General features: G+C 55.9%; 7 protein-coding genes across 7 annotated transcripts; 3 read left to right on the top strand and 4 right to left on the bottom strand.

Moving 5' to 3' along the window:
• Positions 1-610: 610 nt before the first annotated feature.
• BZA70DRAFT_282350 (NUC173 domain-containing protein) lies at positions 611-4,697 on the bottom strand. Its single transcript, XM_064913262.1, has 4 exons — positions 4,386-4,697; positions 2,941-4,328; positions 2,326-2,881; positions 611-2,273 (listed from the first exon to the last, which is right to left on the bottom strand). Exons 1-4 carry the CDS (start codon positions 4,524-4,526, stop codon positions 621-623), a joined length of 3,738 nt encoding a protein of 1,245 aa, XP_064766920.1. The 5' UTR covers positions 4,527-4,697; the 3' UTR covers positions 611-620.
• A 91-nt stretch (positions 4,698-4,788) lies between these two features.
• Positions 4,789-6,207, top strand: BZA70DRAFT_250247 (Mur ligase; the record flags this gene model as incomplete). Its single annotated transcript, XM_064910695.1, has 2 exons — positions 4,789-5,415; positions 5,458-6,207. 2 exons carry the CDS (start codon positions 4,789-4,791, stop codon positions 6,157-6,159), a joined length of 1,329 nt encoding a protein of 442 aa, XP_064766919.1. The 3' UTR covers positions 6,160-6,207.
• BZA70DRAFT_282347 (pyridoxamine 5'-phosphate oxidase-domain-containing protein) lies at positions 6,208-7,169 on the bottom strand. The gene has a single exon (XM_064913261.1). The coding sequence runs from the start codon at positions 7,090-7,092 to the stop codon at positions 6,226-6,228; it is 867 nt and encodes a 288-aa protein (XP_064766918.1). The 5' UTR covers positions 7,093-7,169; the 3' UTR covers positions 6,208-6,225.
• Positions 7,170-7,665: 496 nt separating this feature from the next.
• On the top strand, positions 7,666-9,026 carry BZA70DRAFT_282345 (uncharacterized protein). The gene is made up of 2 exons (XM_064913260.1): positions 7,666-8,351; positions 8,402-9,026. Exons 1-2 carry the CDS (start codon positions 7,746-7,748, stop codon positions 8,969-8,971), a joined length of 1,176 nt encoding a protein of 391 aa, XP_064766917.1. The 5' UTR covers positions 7,666-7,745; the 3' UTR covers positions 8,972-9,026.
• On the bottom strand, positions 9,027-10,520 carry BZA70DRAFT_296728 (eukaryotic integral membrane protein-domain-containing protein). The gene is made up of 2 exons (XM_064914535.1): positions 9,776-10,520; positions 9,027-9,713 (listed from the first exon to the last, which is right to left on the bottom strand). Exons 1-2 carry the CDS (start codon positions 10,216-10,218, stop codon positions 9,050-9,052), a joined length of 1,107 nt encoding a protein of 368 aa, XP_064766916.1. The 5' UTR covers positions 10,219-10,520; the 3' UTR covers positions 9,027-9,049.
• A 154-nt stretch (positions 10,521-10,674) lies between these two features.
• On the top strand, positions 10,675-12,949 carry BZA70DRAFT_63474 (WD40-repeat-containing domain protein). The gene has a single exon (XM_064915271.1). It carries the CDS (start codon positions 10,862-10,864, stop codon positions 12,854-12,856), a length of 1,995 nt encoding a protein of 664 aa, XP_064766915.1. The 5' UTR covers positions 10,675-10,861; the 3' UTR covers positions 12,857-12,949.
• Positions 12,950-13,120: 171 nt separating this feature from the next.
• BZA70DRAFT_282342 (adenylate kinase-domain-containing protein) lies at positions 13,121-14,439 on the bottom strand. The gene is made up of 4 exons (XM_064913259.1): positions 14,195-14,439; positions 14,021-14,073; positions 13,800-13,954; positions 13,121-13,726 (listed from the first exon to the last, which is right to left on the bottom strand). Exons 1-4 carry the CDS (start codon positions 14,394-14,396, stop codon positions 13,249-13,251), a joined length of 888 nt encoding a protein of 295 aa, XP_064766914.1. The 5' UTR covers positions 14,397-14,439; the 3' UTR covers positions 13,121-13,248.
• Between the last annotated feature and the right edge of the window lie 50 nt (positions 14,440-14,489).

Below are 14,489 nucleotides of genomic sequence, written 5' to 3'. Positions count from 1 at the left end.
TCGTTGCGTTCGATGGTAAGCGGAGTTGATCAGAGGCAAATATCGCGCTGTCGCTCAAACGTTTGCCCGTGTCCTGTTCGTTCCGGCCTCTTCGTGTGCTGGGTCAAGAGTCGATGGACGTGTGGAAGGATTTGCCCCCTCGTTTTCAAAGAGATTTGAAGCGTGCGCGCGGGAGATTCGTTTATAAAGCATGGTTCGGAGATGATGGCTCAGAGTCGGAGGTTCATAGGACGGAACGTATATGCAGGCACGAAGCACGTTCGAGACGGCAGCCGATGGTCTTATAGATGATTGATTTTTTTCTCACGACGGAATCCCGGTCGACGAATCCGATAGTGAGCCTCTAGAACCTTACTGTTTTCCCTTCTTTCTTGCTCACTGCTTCGTGTGGTGGGCGAGAGGGGAGGGGCGGTGGGGGTTTAGGCAGCATATTCCTAAATGCTACGTACGGCCGTTGGCTAATGGACGTTTGGGTGTAACCATGCTGCGCACATTTCTTCATGTAGTTAAAGGCCTTGGGATGGTTCACTTATCTGAACGGCCCGAGTCTTCTACTACTCTTCTCTTCTCTTTCTAGTAATAATAATAATAATAATAATAGAATTGCATCTCATAACTTTCTAAAACTTTGCTCTTCTTCTCGGCTTCGGCGCCGCCCGTTCCTCATCAGACTCCTCCTCCTCCCTCCCTCTCTTATTCTTATACTTCAACTTATTCCTCTGCCCCCTCACCGGCCCGTTCTTCACCGCGTCCAGATACGCATTCACCGGATTCGCCTCCGCCGCGCTCGCCGCCAGTTTCTGCACAACAGCCGCGTCGGGGTCGATTGCTTTCTTATTCGCCTCCTCGTCGTCAACCAGCATCTTCCCCGACGCCTCGCTCACGCGCACTTTGCTCATCCGGCTCTTTCTTGCCGCGCCGGATGCTGCTGCGGTAGGCTTCGTAGATGAAATCCGCGCAAGCGTCTTCTTGTCGAGTAAATCGAGCGGATCATCGTCGTCGTCAACGATATACGTCTCTCCCTTCTTCTTCCTCCCACCCACCGACGTCTTCGCCCGCGCAGCCTTCCTCGCCTGCCGCGTCTCTTCGTCGTCAGACTCGACGTACTCCGAATCACTATCCGATCCATAAATCGCCTCCTCAAACTCCGACAGAAACTTCTTCTGCTTCCGCTGCTGTTTGCCCTCCTCCTCCTCCTCCGCATCCTCAGCCCCCTCCGCCTCTTTCTTGCGCGCCGCGCGCTCTTTCGTCTTGCGGATGTTGGTCAGCAGCTTCTTATCCGCCTCCGGAAACACCTTCTCCATAGCCTCGACGCCGAATCTGCGAACCAGCCGCTCGAGAAGATGCTTGACCTTCAGCTTAAACCGCGCGTGGTGCTCGTGCGCCCACTCGAGTAGATTCGGCACCAGCGTCGCGAGCTTGGGTTCCACAAACTCCTTTGGCAGCGAGGTAACAATCACCTTGACGAACCCGAGCGCGGCCTTCACGATCTCGCGGTTCTTGGACGTCAGAAACAGGTCGATCGTCGCCACCAGTTCTTCAATCACGCTCGCGTTCAGGATCGATTTGTATTGATACAGCAACCTGCTCAACGCCGTGATGCTCGCGCTGATCATATGCGGCGTCGCGCCTGCGAGTCCAGCAGACACCATTGTGAAAAACTCATCGATCGAGGCCTCGACGTCCGCTGCGCCGGCGTCCATGTTTGGAACTTTCGAGATCGCGACCGAGCCGCCGCCCGCCATCTTGTCGCCCATCGCAACAAGCAGGTTATACGCTGCCTCGCGCGTCTTCTCATTGACTTCCTTCGTGCCGATCACAGCCTCGGGAAGGATCACGGGGATGAAATGAAGGTCGGAGGAAGGTAAGATGCGGACTACGTCAATCAACGCAGACATCCGCGCCCCGCGCGACGGCGGCGTCACCTTCTCAGACGCACCAGCAATAACCCCCTCCAAACTATCAATATTCGCCACCAAAAACTCCGCTCCGTCCTCGCTCTGCGCCATCCGCGTGATGATCCGGTACCCGCGCTTCTGGAGCTGCGAGTCCGGGTTCTGGATCGTGGCCATGAAGATCTTGCTTAGCTCGCCGTAGAGCGAGATAGGGAGGTAGGGCACCATCGCGACGGCGAGGTCCATCATCGTGTGGCTTACGGGCGGCACGCTGAATTTCCCGGTCGGGTTCGCGCCGGTGTCTTTTTTCTTGGACGCGGATTTCTCCAGCGCGGGGGTGAGTAGCGAGACTACTTTCTGAAAAGTGCCTTTGATGTCCTAGATTAAAGTTAGTACCTCGAAAGTCATAATATATAGAAGGAAGACACACCTCCGCAGAAGTAATCGAGAGAAAAGAGTTGATAGTATCAAGGATAAACACCCGATGCTCCGACACAGTCTGATTAAACACATTAAACAGCACCGCCAAAAACTTCGACGCCATCCCTCCCAAATACTCCAGATTCCGCCCCGCCTCCTCCTTCGACAGCCTGGCCTCGAGGAACGGGTTTTGCCCATCAATCGCGCCCTCGACGTACAGCTTGTTACTCTCGACCAGCACCCTCAGCGACTTACACACCACCTGCCGCAGCTCCACGCGCTGGTACAGCACGTTCGCGAGCGCCTCCGCAAACGGCTGCGTGAACGAGTCGCGCAGGTCGAGCGGCAGATCGCAGTACCGCGGCAGCAGCGCCCAGATCTGCTCCACGAGCGTCTCGTAGATCTTCACTTGCACCGTGCGCTCGCTGTCGCCGCCGAGCGACTCGACTTTTTGGTACAGCCGGTCGCCGAGCGGGGCCATTTCGGTTACGTAGTGGCCCAGCGTCGCGTTGCGGATGTTGTCGCGGAGGAGGGGGAGGAGGAAAGCGCGGCCGGGTTTGCCGGGTCTAGAATCGTCAGTAAGCAAGTTCAACAACAAAAGATAAAAAAAAGAGAGAAGACACACCCAGGACTTTCCAAATTCAACGGCAAGATAGCCAACACCTTCTCCGGTCCGAGCGCGCGAATAGCAGCACCGATAACCTCATCCGCCTCCGCTCGTCCTTCAAACTCGCCTCCGGTCCTCAACTCGCCAACCGTGACGAGGATATCAATCAAGTACGGATCAGCAACGAATCCAAATGCGTCGAAAAGCGCGGTGAGGATGGTGAACACGTCGCGCCAGACGGTCTGGTACTTTACGCTCAGGAAGGAGTTCGCGGTCGCAGCGATGGCAGCGAGGGTTTGCTTTGTTGACTTGGCGAGCGGTTGCGCGACAAGCGCGTCAACAGGGATACAAGTCGTCGCGAGCGCGATGAGACACTGCGCGGCAGAAGTCACCACGTTCTCAGGCAACCCCGCCTGCATAAACTCCGCGACCGTCTCAAACAGCTCCGGGAGCTTGTTAAAAGTCTTGATCTCGTCAATGTCGCTGTAGGCCTGGAAGCACTGCGCGAGAATCGCGAGCCACGACGGCGCAAGATGCTGATCCGACTCCGACGGCCGCAGATCGAGGATCGAGCTCGCGATCTTTTCAAACTTGGCCGCGTCAAGCTTATTGTCCTCGTCCGCAGACTCCGCCATCGAGCTAAACAGCGCCTGGAACACGTCCATCGACGCAGTGACGAGGTACTCCTCCGCCGACCGCGAAATCGTGAGCAACACATGACACAGCGCCTCCACGTTCGCAGCCGGCCAGCCGCCTTCGCCACCGGCAATCGACCTCGTCAGCTGCAGCGCAAAGATCAGCCGTTTCTCCGCCGGCCGCGGCGCGCCGCCGCTCTGCGCCTTGCGCTTCTGCCCGTCGCTTCTGAACGCCGCGTACAGATCGTCGATCGACCGCAGCGTGCTCTCCGTGCACGAGACCACAGCCGGGTGCACGGGCGAGGGGCCCGCAGGCGGATGGCTGAGCACGTTTGCGATTCCCTCCTGCGCGCGCTTGCGCACTTTCGGCCGCTCGTCGAGCGCGAGCGACATGATTCCGTTCAACGCCTTGCGCGGGCCGAGTTCAGACGCCGGTTTGCGCCAGGCCGCGGTGTCCTGCGCGATCAGGATCGACTCCAGACATCCGATCGCGGATCTGATGAGCGCGGGGCTGGCGTCGGCGTGCGTGAGCGAGGGCGAGATGTAGACGAGGATGGAGGCGAATTTGCTGATGAGCAGCTGCGGCGGCGCGTGCGGCAGGACGGTGTCGAGTAGGTACACGACCGACGAGGCGAGCTCGGGGTTTTTGATTTCGTCGTCGGAAAAGGCTTGGTTGAGGAGCGAGAGGAGGGCGATCACGTAGGCGGAGGGCGAGAGCTCTGTGTTTTGCTCTTTGAGAGTCTGCTCAACTGCGTCCAGGATCACAGATAGCTGAAGTGTTTTGTTAGCACCTTCTCTTCTATCTGTAGATATAAATATCACTCCTACCTGCTTCTGATGCTGCAGCTTCGACGTTTTGTGCAGTCTTATTCTATCCAACTTCGATTCCAGCGTAACCTCCCCCGCTGCATTCTCCTCCACATGCAAGTTCCCAATTTCCTCCGGTGCCATTTTGTTCTGCGCAGTCATCTCTTTCTTCACACTAGGCACAACAAAAGGGTAGAGACTCAGAGGTGGGAAAGATAAAGGTGCTGAGAGAACTGAGAATAAAAAAATCTTTGCTGCGGCGGGCGGTTGGGAGTTTTGGCGCCGGGTAAACTCGTGCGGCTCAGCGGGTTTTTTTTCTTGAAGTCTGAAATGGAGGCGATGAGAGAAGAGGAAGAGAACAGCTATATAACAACAACAACAACAACATCGCAGCATTGAACGAGATAGGTCGAGGAGTCTGGAAATGTCGATAAATTTTGGACTGTCGCGGATAACAAACATCCTCAGCGCACTGCGCGACCCGCACAAGAACTTCAGAGTCTTCCATGTGGCGGGCACGAACGGCAAAGGCTCGATATGCGCATACCTGGCGTCGATCCTCACCAAGGCGTCCTATACCACCGGGCGATTCACCTCGCCGCATCTGCTGTATCCGCGGGACTCGATCACGATTGACGGAAAGGCGGTCAGTCAGAAACTGTTTGACGACGCGTACGGGCTCGTGAAGAGCGTGAGCAGCAGGATTGACCAGGGCTCGGCGACGAATTTCGAGTTGCTGACGGCGACCGCGTTCGAGATCTTCAGTCGGAGGAAAGTCGATGTCGCGGTTATCGAGGTTGGGATGGGAGGAACGCATGACGCCACGAACGTGGACTACAAACGCAAAGGGGTGGGGGCTACGATTATCTCCCATATTGCAATCGATCACCAGGCGTACTTGGGCGAGAAGCTGACAGATATCGCCAAACACAAAGCCGGCATCATGCGGCATCGAGTACCGTGCGTGCTTGACGGCACGAACGAGCCTAAGGTGCTTAAGGTACTCAAGGCGACCGCCACGGACCCGTCATCATTGGCGTATACGACTGTTGTCGACCCTCAGAGGTTTATCCAGCGGCCATCGACCGAGAAGGAGCTAGCCAACGGGGCCCGGAGAACACAGCAGTATCTCTATACAGTGAAATTTGGAAGAATCCGGCTAGGCGGCGGACCGCTGCATGGAATCTTCCAGATTCGCAACCAGGCGCTGGCTATCAAAGCCTTAGATGTATGCGCACGCAAATTTCCACGAGTCAACGTCAAGGCGATCAGGCAGGGAATCGCAAACGTGAAGTGGCCGGGCCGGTTGCAGATTCTGCCCTCCAGCCTCTTCACCGGAGACGAACAACGGCAACAGAATGTTATCCTCGACGGAGCACACAACGTAGTAGCAGGAAGGGTTGCCATGAGATACTTGAGACAGCTGAAGAGACAGTACCCGGACCAGCCGGTTACCTGGATCGTCGCGCTCTCGGGCGACCGGGATCCGGACCAGCTGTTTAAGTTATGGTTTAAAGAGAACGACCGAGTTATCGCGGTCCCGTTCAAACCGGTGGAGATGATGCCGTGGGTGAAGCCGATGGACCTAGACGTGCTGTTAGAGTCGGCCGCGAAGTTAGTCGGGCGGGAAAGGGTGATTGGAATGAGTGGCAATATTCTCGATGTCATTGCTAATGCTTGCAACGACAATCCAGATAGTGCGCTAGTGGTTGTTATAGGCAGTTTGTATCTCGTCGGGGACGTCCTGCGCGGGTTGGTAGAGAGCGGGAGGATGAAGTTGGACGATTTGATGTAGTATAGCCGTAGATGTTTACGATTTAAATAGAATCACGATTGAGGATAGTAGCGTAGTATTGATTCACTATGGACAAATCTCCTTAAACGTCCAAACATACTCGCCCGCCCGCTCAAACAAGATGCGCTGGCCGATTCCCGAGACATTTGTAAAGTCGACCAACTCAGGCGAACACATAATCAACACAAAGTTCTTCTTCCCCTCCGCCATAAACTCCTCCGGGATCTCCTCGCCATTACGCACGTTGTTTGTCGCCTTCTCAACCTTCTCGAGCTGCTCAAAGTGCTCCTGCGAAAACTCCGCGCCAGGCGGCGGCTTGCAAAAGCTCAGCTTCATTGCAGGCGAGAGCACGGTCCAGGACTTGTAGAACTCGGACGCGACAGAGTCGTCGGCGGGCTCCTCGGTGCCCTTGGCCGGGTCCGAGAGGTAGACCTCGCCGGAGTGGTTGAGGAACGCGAGCTTGCACGAGCCCGCGATGCGGAACTGCACGAGGTCGTTTTCAAAGTAAAAACAGGCCTCGAACGCGCCGTGCGTGAGCGGCCGCACAATCTGGTCGAACTTCGCCATGCGCTTGTCGGTCGTCACGGTCAGAATGCCGGAGTTGGGCGTGAATGCAAAGCCGCGAAACATGCACGTCCGCGCGTGCGGACGCACAAAGCTCTTTGTCTCGCCCGTGCGCTCGTCGGTGAACTCGCTGACGGAGACGGTCGAGAGCGTGAACGGGTAGGACGGCGCCGGGTTGGACTCGTCGACGGGGCCGTCGAGCGCTGCCGTGGAGGACTGGCCGTTGTGCTTTGCGGCGGCGGAGCGCAGGAAACTCTTGAATGTCGACACCCACGGCGCGATCACGGTCTCGAGGTTGTGGTGCGCGGCGGTGTCCATGAGCGGGTCGCCTGTATTTCTGTTGGAGTGCGAGTGCGAGTGAGCTGACATTGTGGTTTGTTGTCTGGTCAGACGGTGGTTCTGCTCCGAATTGTCGTAAGAAATTGTCGACGCAGACAAGAGTCGGGGAGGAGGGTGGGCGGTGAAGTCTGCGGAGAGATTACGTGGAGGTGAATCAGCATCACGTGCACGTTCTGTTAGTTATAGGTGCAATTTCTGGATATGATCTACTTGAGTGTTTAGAGAAGACAATGATGCTGTTTTTAGTGGTTTATCGACGAATTGGATGGAAGAAGACGAAGAGGAACTGACGAGATATACGGCAGACGGTCTACAGGAGCTCCATTGTTATCAGCGCAATTGACCAGAGGCCAGCGGTAAACACTCAATTCCTTTCTACAGTCTACACAAAATACAGAGTCCAGCAGCTTAGCCACCGCATCTCCTTCGTTCTTCTTCTTCTTCCTCGAGGAGTCTTCTCCACCACCGATAACAATCAGCTCTGCGCTGGATCCTAATCAGTACGTCGCCCTCACTGCTTACATAAACCTCACAACACCCTCACTCACTGTCAGCAACCTGTTATCGCCCGCCCGCATCGCGCTTCGACTATCACACCGCTGCTCCCAAGACACGTAAACAGAGGACGTAAACACCCGCGTCCACAGACACCAAGAACACGATAAAAAAAAGAGCAAGAAGCAATGGCACAGCCAGAGGACGCGTCCGCCTCCGCCGCCTCCGCACCACCCCCCGCACCTACCGACCGGCCGGCGGCGGTGTCGCCCGAGCTCGAGGTCTTCCGCTGCCCGGTCTGCGACAAAAAGTTCCTGTCCAAATCCCAACGGTCGATCCGCGAACACGTCTCGCGGCGGATGCGCGCCGACAACCCGGACGGGCACGCGCACACGGAGTACTACCGCGCCGAAATCAAGCGGACAAAGCTCTCGGAGGACGAGCGCAGACGACACAGCGCGGCGGCGCAGCACCGGTATCGGGTCCGCAAGGCGCTGGACGCGAAGGAGTTGGCAGAGAAGCACGGCGGGCCGCCGTCGATATACGACAAGTGCAAGTTGTCGGATAAAAAGTCGGGCTTGCAGAGACGGGTGTTGAAGAAGAAGATGGCGATTCCGAAACCGCTGCCGCCGGAGCTGGCCGAGGTCGAGATACCGTCGGCAAACCCGTTTGTGTATATCCAGAGCCATTGGCTGGTTACCTTTATCGACCAGAACGTGCAGTTTGTCTCGTTCGAGGAGGCGTTGAAGAGATCGAGAGATCGTCTGGGGAACGACGATAGTAAAATTGAGTCGGTACGTATTCCTCTCCCTTGCAAGACCAACACAGCACCTAACATCCCCAGGAATTCAACCAACTCGCCAAAACCTCCGTCGGCCCAAGCAAAACAGACATAATAGCCGCCTACGTGGTCTGGAAAGACCCCTCGGCCTGCAAAGACGCCTACGAGCAATACGTCAACTACCTCAACCTGCAGATGCTCAACATCGGCCGCCGCAAAGCGTACGAGGAAGATCTCGCAAAGTGGGAGGAAATGGTCTCGCGAGCGGCGCAGGGCCGGAACGAGGACGAGGTCAGGGAGAAGTTGGAGGCGTGGATATATCGCCAGAAAGTCCTGCACGGCGCGTCCGAATCTCCTGAACGCAGCACGAATACTACATCACAGACAGCTGAGCTGCAGAGATCGCAGAGCGAAGGCCCGCAGCAGGAACAAGAGTCGAATGACGACGCCGAAGATCCAGATTCGGGAATCGACCCGTCACTCAGATACGACGTCCGCGCTTCGTCTGCGCCGGTCTCTGTGCCGGCCGCGGTCGTGCAGGTCTCTGTGCCGGTCGCGGTCGTGCAGGTCGCTGCCGAAACTATTGCAGCCTCGGACGCTGCCGCATGGGAGCAGGCACAGTTGGGCACATGATAAATTATACGAAGATATTAATAGACATCTATATTCCCAAGGCACACATGATTAAAACCGTAAATGCATTATTATTATCTAACTCTGATTATCCTCCGGCGTGAATGTAGTCTCGCCCAGCGCGCCGGTCGTGTCCTTCTTACTCTGCGACAACCGCTGATCCAAAGCCTTCAACGCCAACGCGCGACGCCGCTCCGCCTCTGCTCGCGCGCTTCCCGGCAACGGCGCCACAAACCGCTGCCGCAGCTGTCCGTTGCGCATGTTTGAAGCCTCGACGTCTTCCTGCGAAAAAGGCGTACACAGCCGCAGCGTGACAAAGAAGTTGAAGGTCTTGTCGGAGATGAAGCCGATGAACGGCGCGATGGCGTCGGGGAAGAAATTCGCGAGCGAGAACGTGTCGGACGCGTCGCCTTTTGTGGTTGTCGGTTCGGCCGTGACGGGCGCGGGCAGGCCGCCAGGGGACGAGGCGGTATAGAGGTCGTTGTCGAAAGGGAGGTTGGAGACGCGGTAGAAGCGCAGGTAGATCCAGGAGGTGAAGAAGCCGGCCCAGGTGAGCATGGCTTTGACGCGGCCGCCAAAGAGACCGATGATGGTGTTGACGAGCAGGAAGATGGCGGGAAGCTGCTTGACGCGGATCTTGATGAGGCCCCTGAAGAGCACGACGGCGTGCTCAGGCACGAGCTGCTTGAAGGCCACGAGGAAGCCAGATTGCAGGGCAACGCCTCCGCAGATTGTGAGGAATCTAAAAGATTATTAGCAATTTGCGATAAGTAAGTGAAGGACTGAAAGAAAGGATGAACTTACCCTATATCAGAGTGTCGAGTTATGCCATAGATAACGATGCAGACGAAAAAGACGACAAAGTTGGAGGCGACTCCGACGATAGCCAGAAACTTGAGGAGCTCCATCGATCCCCAGACGCGCTCACAGTACTTTGCACCATATGCAAGCGTTGCGACGGAAATCAGCAGACTCAGAATGTTCTGCTCGATGTATGAGGCAGTAATGAATGTCCAGGGAAAGACGATGGAGCTGGCGGGGACGACGGTCAGGTACGAGACGTAGACGGAGGAGAGCGGCAGTTTGTTTTCCGGGTTGGCGGCGCGCATGGTGAAGTAGGCAGAGTAGCGGATGATGGCCACGACCGCGGAGAGGATGACTGTGATAACGACTGCGGTTCTGGTAAGGGGCGGGAGGTTGACTCTGAGCAGGCCGGAGCCGGTCTGCGACAAAGCCAGACGGGCCATGCTGTGTGGGAGGAGGAAGGAGAGGGTGATTGAGGGGTATAGAGAGAATTGAGGTGTCTCGAGCGAAGAAGTCGAGGATCAAAGCGAAGAAGTCGAGGATCAAAGCAGAACGAGCCGTAGAAGCAGACGATGCAGCAGGCAGGGTTCGAGGAGCCGAGTTCAGTCGACGGAACCAGGTCAATTGCAGCAGATATAAAACCAATTGCAGCAGCAGCACTCGCTTTCAGACCTCAGACACACGACATCAGCACGCAAAAACGGCAACAGAGCAAAAGCAGCCGGCTGCACAGCTTCTGCTTCTCAACGGCGGCGACGACGACGCGATGCTGAACGGCCGAGCCTGAGCGCAGCCAAACCCTAATCACGTGGTCTGCTGACTTAGCACCGTAACAATCACGTGGCTGCTCGACTTATGCTGCGTTCCATTCCGGCGACTCTTCTTCCTCCTCGTCCGCTGAACCACCTTCACGGCTTTTGAAGACCGTCTCCAATCCCGCTTTTCACTCCCCGTCGGGCCGCCAGATGCCCGCAGCTCCCTGCTGTCTGCGTCCTCTGTCTGCGCTGTGTTGATGTCTCTGACCGGCTGCCTCGCACTCAATCAGCGACCTGGTCTACGCACCTGCCCTGCTCTCTACCACCCACCATGTCTATAACTTCCCGCGAACTCAACTACCTAATATGGCGGTACATGCAGGAGTCCGGCCTCCCGCGCTCGACCTACGTCTTCCAGGACGAGACCGAGGCAAACGCGCTCGACGCCTCCTACGCCTCCGTGACCCCCGTCGGGCTGCTCGTCAACGTGTTCCAAAAGGGTCTCCAGTACATGGAAATCGAGTCCACTCTCGAGGCCGACGGCGGGGTCCGGCCGTCTCCGCCTGTTTTTAATTTGTTTTCTGACCAAGTCGCGCGCAAAATCGATCAGCTTGCGGATGAAGAGCCGCCGGAGGAAGATGAACTGCCACCTCAAGATGTGACCCCGGATTCCGCGGCACCACCACAACAACAAATACAGTCAATAGAACAGCCGGCCGAAGAAAATGAAGAGCAACCGGAGCAAACAGATGTGACGATGAACGACGCGTCGCCTGAATCAATACACAGTCTACCTGCCGAGCCTGCTGCCATCGAGCCACTTCCAGCACCTACACCTACACACACACACACACACACAACAGCACGGAAGCACTCAATAGAAGACGACGGCGACGAAGAACAGCAGCAAGAGAGCACAAAAGCGCAGACCGCACCGGTAGAGGACGAGCCAAAGCGCGTAAAAACATCACACGTGCGAACAACAAGTACTGCGACAGCAAATCTCTTTCAACAGCCACCCCACGTTCCCACAAAACCCACGCAGTCGTCGTCTGCCTCCGAGCCTATCCACGAGGTCACCAAGGTCAAGTCAGAATCGTTATCCTCCGCCGCCCCCACAAAATCAAGATCGAAGACAATCTATCTTGCGGGCGTGTCTGCAGCCGTCGACAGCGCCTGGAGTCCGGACGGCACAAAACTAGCAGTCTCGACTTCGTCGTCTACCGTTTTCCTGTACTGTTTCTCAAACTCGACATCCGAGCCAGTCTCGGAGGTGCAGATAACTCTGAACGCGATCGAAGAGATCTCGAGCCTGGCTCTGAGCGCAAACATGCTTGCCATCGGTACATTCTCAGGCACGGCGCAGTTGTGGAGTATAACAGGCGAGAAACCAAAGCTAGAAAAGACGTTGAGAGGACTCCGAGAGGCGCCGATATTATCGCTCGAGTTTGTGATTTCAGAAGGCAAGCTACTGCTAGCTGCGATCGACTGTCTGCGAAATGCCGCGGTGTGGAGTTGCGCAGAGGCCGAGACGCCGCTGGCGTTCCTTGTGCCGGATGCAAGCGACTGCACAGACGACGAGCTGAGCGCAGATATCAAAAACTCAATCTCAGACCTGCAAGTGTTGACGGCGATGAAAGCAATTGCGACGACAACAGGACGGAACGGGACCATTGATGTCTACGACCTCGCGCGGGTTTCTAAAGGAGGCCAGATCCAGCCTCTGTATTCGCTCAAGGGACATACGCGAGCGGTCAACGTGCTGCGATATGTGTCTAAATCCGGGATACTAATCTCTGGCTCGCAGGATAGTAGTATCCGGATCTGGGACCTGAACTCGAGATCAGAGAGATTTCTACTGGAAGGACACAATACCGGCGTGATTGCGCTGAAGGTGTATGAGCGCGAAGCGGAAGAGAGTCAAGTGATGGTCTCTGGCGATGTAGCAGGCCGGCTGCGGGTGTGGGACCTGACGACCGGCACGATGCTGGCGCGCATCGAATACAGCTACCCCGTGTTTGCGTTTGACATTCTCAAGCGGCACATAAACGAGCACAACACAAACAACGGCGACGGCAGCAGCAGCAGCAGCAGCAGCAGTAGCAGTATACACCTGATGCGCATCGTGACGGGCTCCAAGGACGGGATCATAAATACGTGGAAATTGAACAGCGCGGGCGACGGACACAAGTTGCACGCGCAGTCGATCGGGAGCGGGATGGGCGGCGTCACGGCGGTGTCGCTGTGTTGTGATAGTACGACGGGGGAAAGTCGGTTGGCGGTGATTGCGAGGGGGAAGAGCTGTATTATAAACGAGAGTAGTTAGAGCTGTTTTTCATTCTATCTTATGTTCCGTATATTAGTCTTTTTTGTTGTCTTCTCTCTCGATATGTATTTTTTCTTGTAATCTTGTAACCTTAGTGGATGGTCGTTTTCAGCTTTGTTTAACAGGATAGTTTTCTGCTTGTCAAGGTATTACTTTGTGTTCGGCTGTTATTTTACAATGTAGAACATGATTTTGATGTATATTATAATCTATTTTTCAATGCTCGAGGTAATCCACGAATCTCTCAAGATAGAAATAGTAAGAATCAAGATGCAGATCTTTTATTTAGTGATACAAATTACATTTTCTAAAGATGAATCGCTCTTAATAATACAACAACCAAAACAAATCTCTTTTTAATTCACACTGAAGAATCTACTAGACTCAACAGCTCACTTGGTAGCATCGGTATAAGTAGCCTTGAGCTCGTTGTACTTGTGGAAAGTAAGCGCGTTGACGTACTTCTCCCATCCGAGCGAGTTCTTGACAGCCGAGCTGACCTTCTCGGGCGACTGGGCGGCGTCGATACCGGTCCAGATGCCCTGGTCCTTGTAGAAGCTCGCGATGGGCTCGGTCTGGGCGTGGTAAGTGACCAAGCGCTTCTTGAGCGCCTCGACGTTGTCGTCCGAGCGCTGGATGAGGGGCTCGCCCGTGACGTCGTCGGTCATGGCGACCTTGGGCGGGTTGAACTCGGTGTGGTAGGAGCGGCCGGAGGCGGGGTGCACGAGGCGGCCGGTGATGCGGGAGACGAGGAGCGAGTCGTCGATCACGAGCTCGACGGCTTTCTCGAGGGGCTCGTTGCGGGAGACCAGCATCGAGCCGAGCTTCTCGGCCTGGGGGACGGTGCGGGGGAAACCGTCGAGGATGAAGCTGCGGAGGATGTTAGTGGGTGGGGGTGGGGTGGGGTGGGATGAGAGGAGAGGAGAGGTGTGGGATGGCTTACCCGTTCTTGCAGGTGGCGTTGTTCTCGAGCTCGTCCTTGATGATGTTGACCATGATGTCGTCCGAGACAAGGCCGCCCTTGTCCATGATCTCCTTGGCCTGCTTTCCGAGCTCGGTGCCCTTGGAGACGTGCGAGCGGAGGATGTCGCCGGTGGACTTGAAAAAGTGGAGTTAGGTGGGGAGGTGCTTGGAGAAGACAGGAATAAAGTAATTGAGTCTTACCAAATGGCAGGCCTGGAAGTATTTGCTCAGGACGGGAGCCTGGGTTCCCTTGCCTGTAGATGGTGGTTAGTCGGGATGCACGAACAGTAGAAGAGTAGAAGCACTGCAAAGCCTGCAAGCTCCACAGACACTCCCGTTCTCTCTCACACACACAATCAATCAACTAGAACATACCAGCGCCAGGAGGACCCATCAACACAATGCGGATATGAGGAGTGTAGAGGTCCTTGATGATCTTGTCGTCGCCGGTGAAGCACTTCTTCAGCTCGGCCATCTTCGGGTTGTAGTTAACCTCGGAGATGAAGTCCTTCGACGGCATCATCGAAGCGAGCGCGAGCGCACCTTTGAAGGTGAAAACAACCTTGTCGTCTGACATTTTCGAGCGTGCAATTGAGAATTGAGGAGAAGTTGCGGTGGAGAAGAGGACGCAGCAGACCTCGGGAGCGAAAAGCTGCGACGACGAAATATC

This window comes from Myxozyma melibiosi (assembly GCF_037950935.1).
Source record: "Myxozyma melibiosi strain Phaff 52-87 chromosome Unknown BZA70scaffold_10, whole genome shotgun sequence".
NCBI classification, from domain to species: Eukaryota; Fungi; Ascomycota; class Lipomycetes; order Lipomycetales; family Lipomycetaceae; genus Myxozyma; species Myxozyma melibiosi.
This window is presented reverse-complemented; position numbering and strand designations above follow the sequence as displayed.

Bases quoted from the DNA above. Each gene is read 5' to 3' on its own strand.
- BZA70DRAFT_282350 (XM_064913262.1), bottom strand. From the start codon at position 4,526: ATGACTGCGCAGAACAAAATGGCACCGGAGGAAATTGGGAACTTGCAT. The intron at 4,329-4,385 runs GTAGGAGTGATA...AAAACACTTCAG, and splicing joins AGCTGCAGCATCAGAAGCAG to CTATCTGTGATCCTGGACGC. The intron at 2,274-2,325 runs GTGTGTCTTCCT...ACTTTAATCTAG, and splicing joins TCTCGATTACTTCTGCGGAG to GACATCAAAGGCACTTTTCA.
- BZA70DRAFT_282347 (XM_064913261.1), bottom strand. From the start codon at position 7,092: ATGTCAGCTCACTCGCACTCGCACTCCAACAGAAATACAGGCGACCCG.
- BZA70DRAFT_282345 (XM_064913260.1), top strand. From the start codon at position 7,746: ATGGCACAGCCAGAGGACGCGTCCGCCTCCGCCGCCTCCGCACCACCC. The intron at 8,352-8,401 runs GTACGTATTCCT...TAACATCCCCAG, and splicing joins ACGATAGTAAAATTGAGTCG to GAATTCAACCAACTCGCCAA.
- BZA70DRAFT_296728 (XM_064914535.1), bottom strand. From the start codon at position 10,218: ATGGCCCGTCTGGCTTTGTCGCAGACCGGCTCCGGCCTGCTCAGAGTC. The intron at 9,714-9,775 runs GTAAGTTCATCC...ATAATCTTTTAG, and splicing joins ACTCGACACTCTGATATAGG to ATTCCTCACAATCTGCGGAG.
- BZA70DRAFT_63474 (XM_064915271.1), top strand. From the start codon at position 10,862: ATGTCTATAACTTCCCGCGAACTCAACTACCTAATATGGCGGTACATG.
- BZA70DRAFT_282342 (XM_064913259.1), bottom strand. From the start codon at position 14,396: ATGTCAGACGACAAGGTTGTTTTCACCTTCAAAGGTGCGCTCGCGCTC. The intron at 13,955-14,020 runs GTAAGACTCAAT...CACTTTTTCAAG, and splicing joins ACTTCCAGGCCTGCCATTTG to TCCACCGGCGACATCCTCCG. The intron at 13,727-13,799 runs GTAAGCCATCCC...CATCCTCCGCAG, and splicing joins AACGCCACCTGCAAGAACGG to CTTCATCCTCGACGGTTTCC.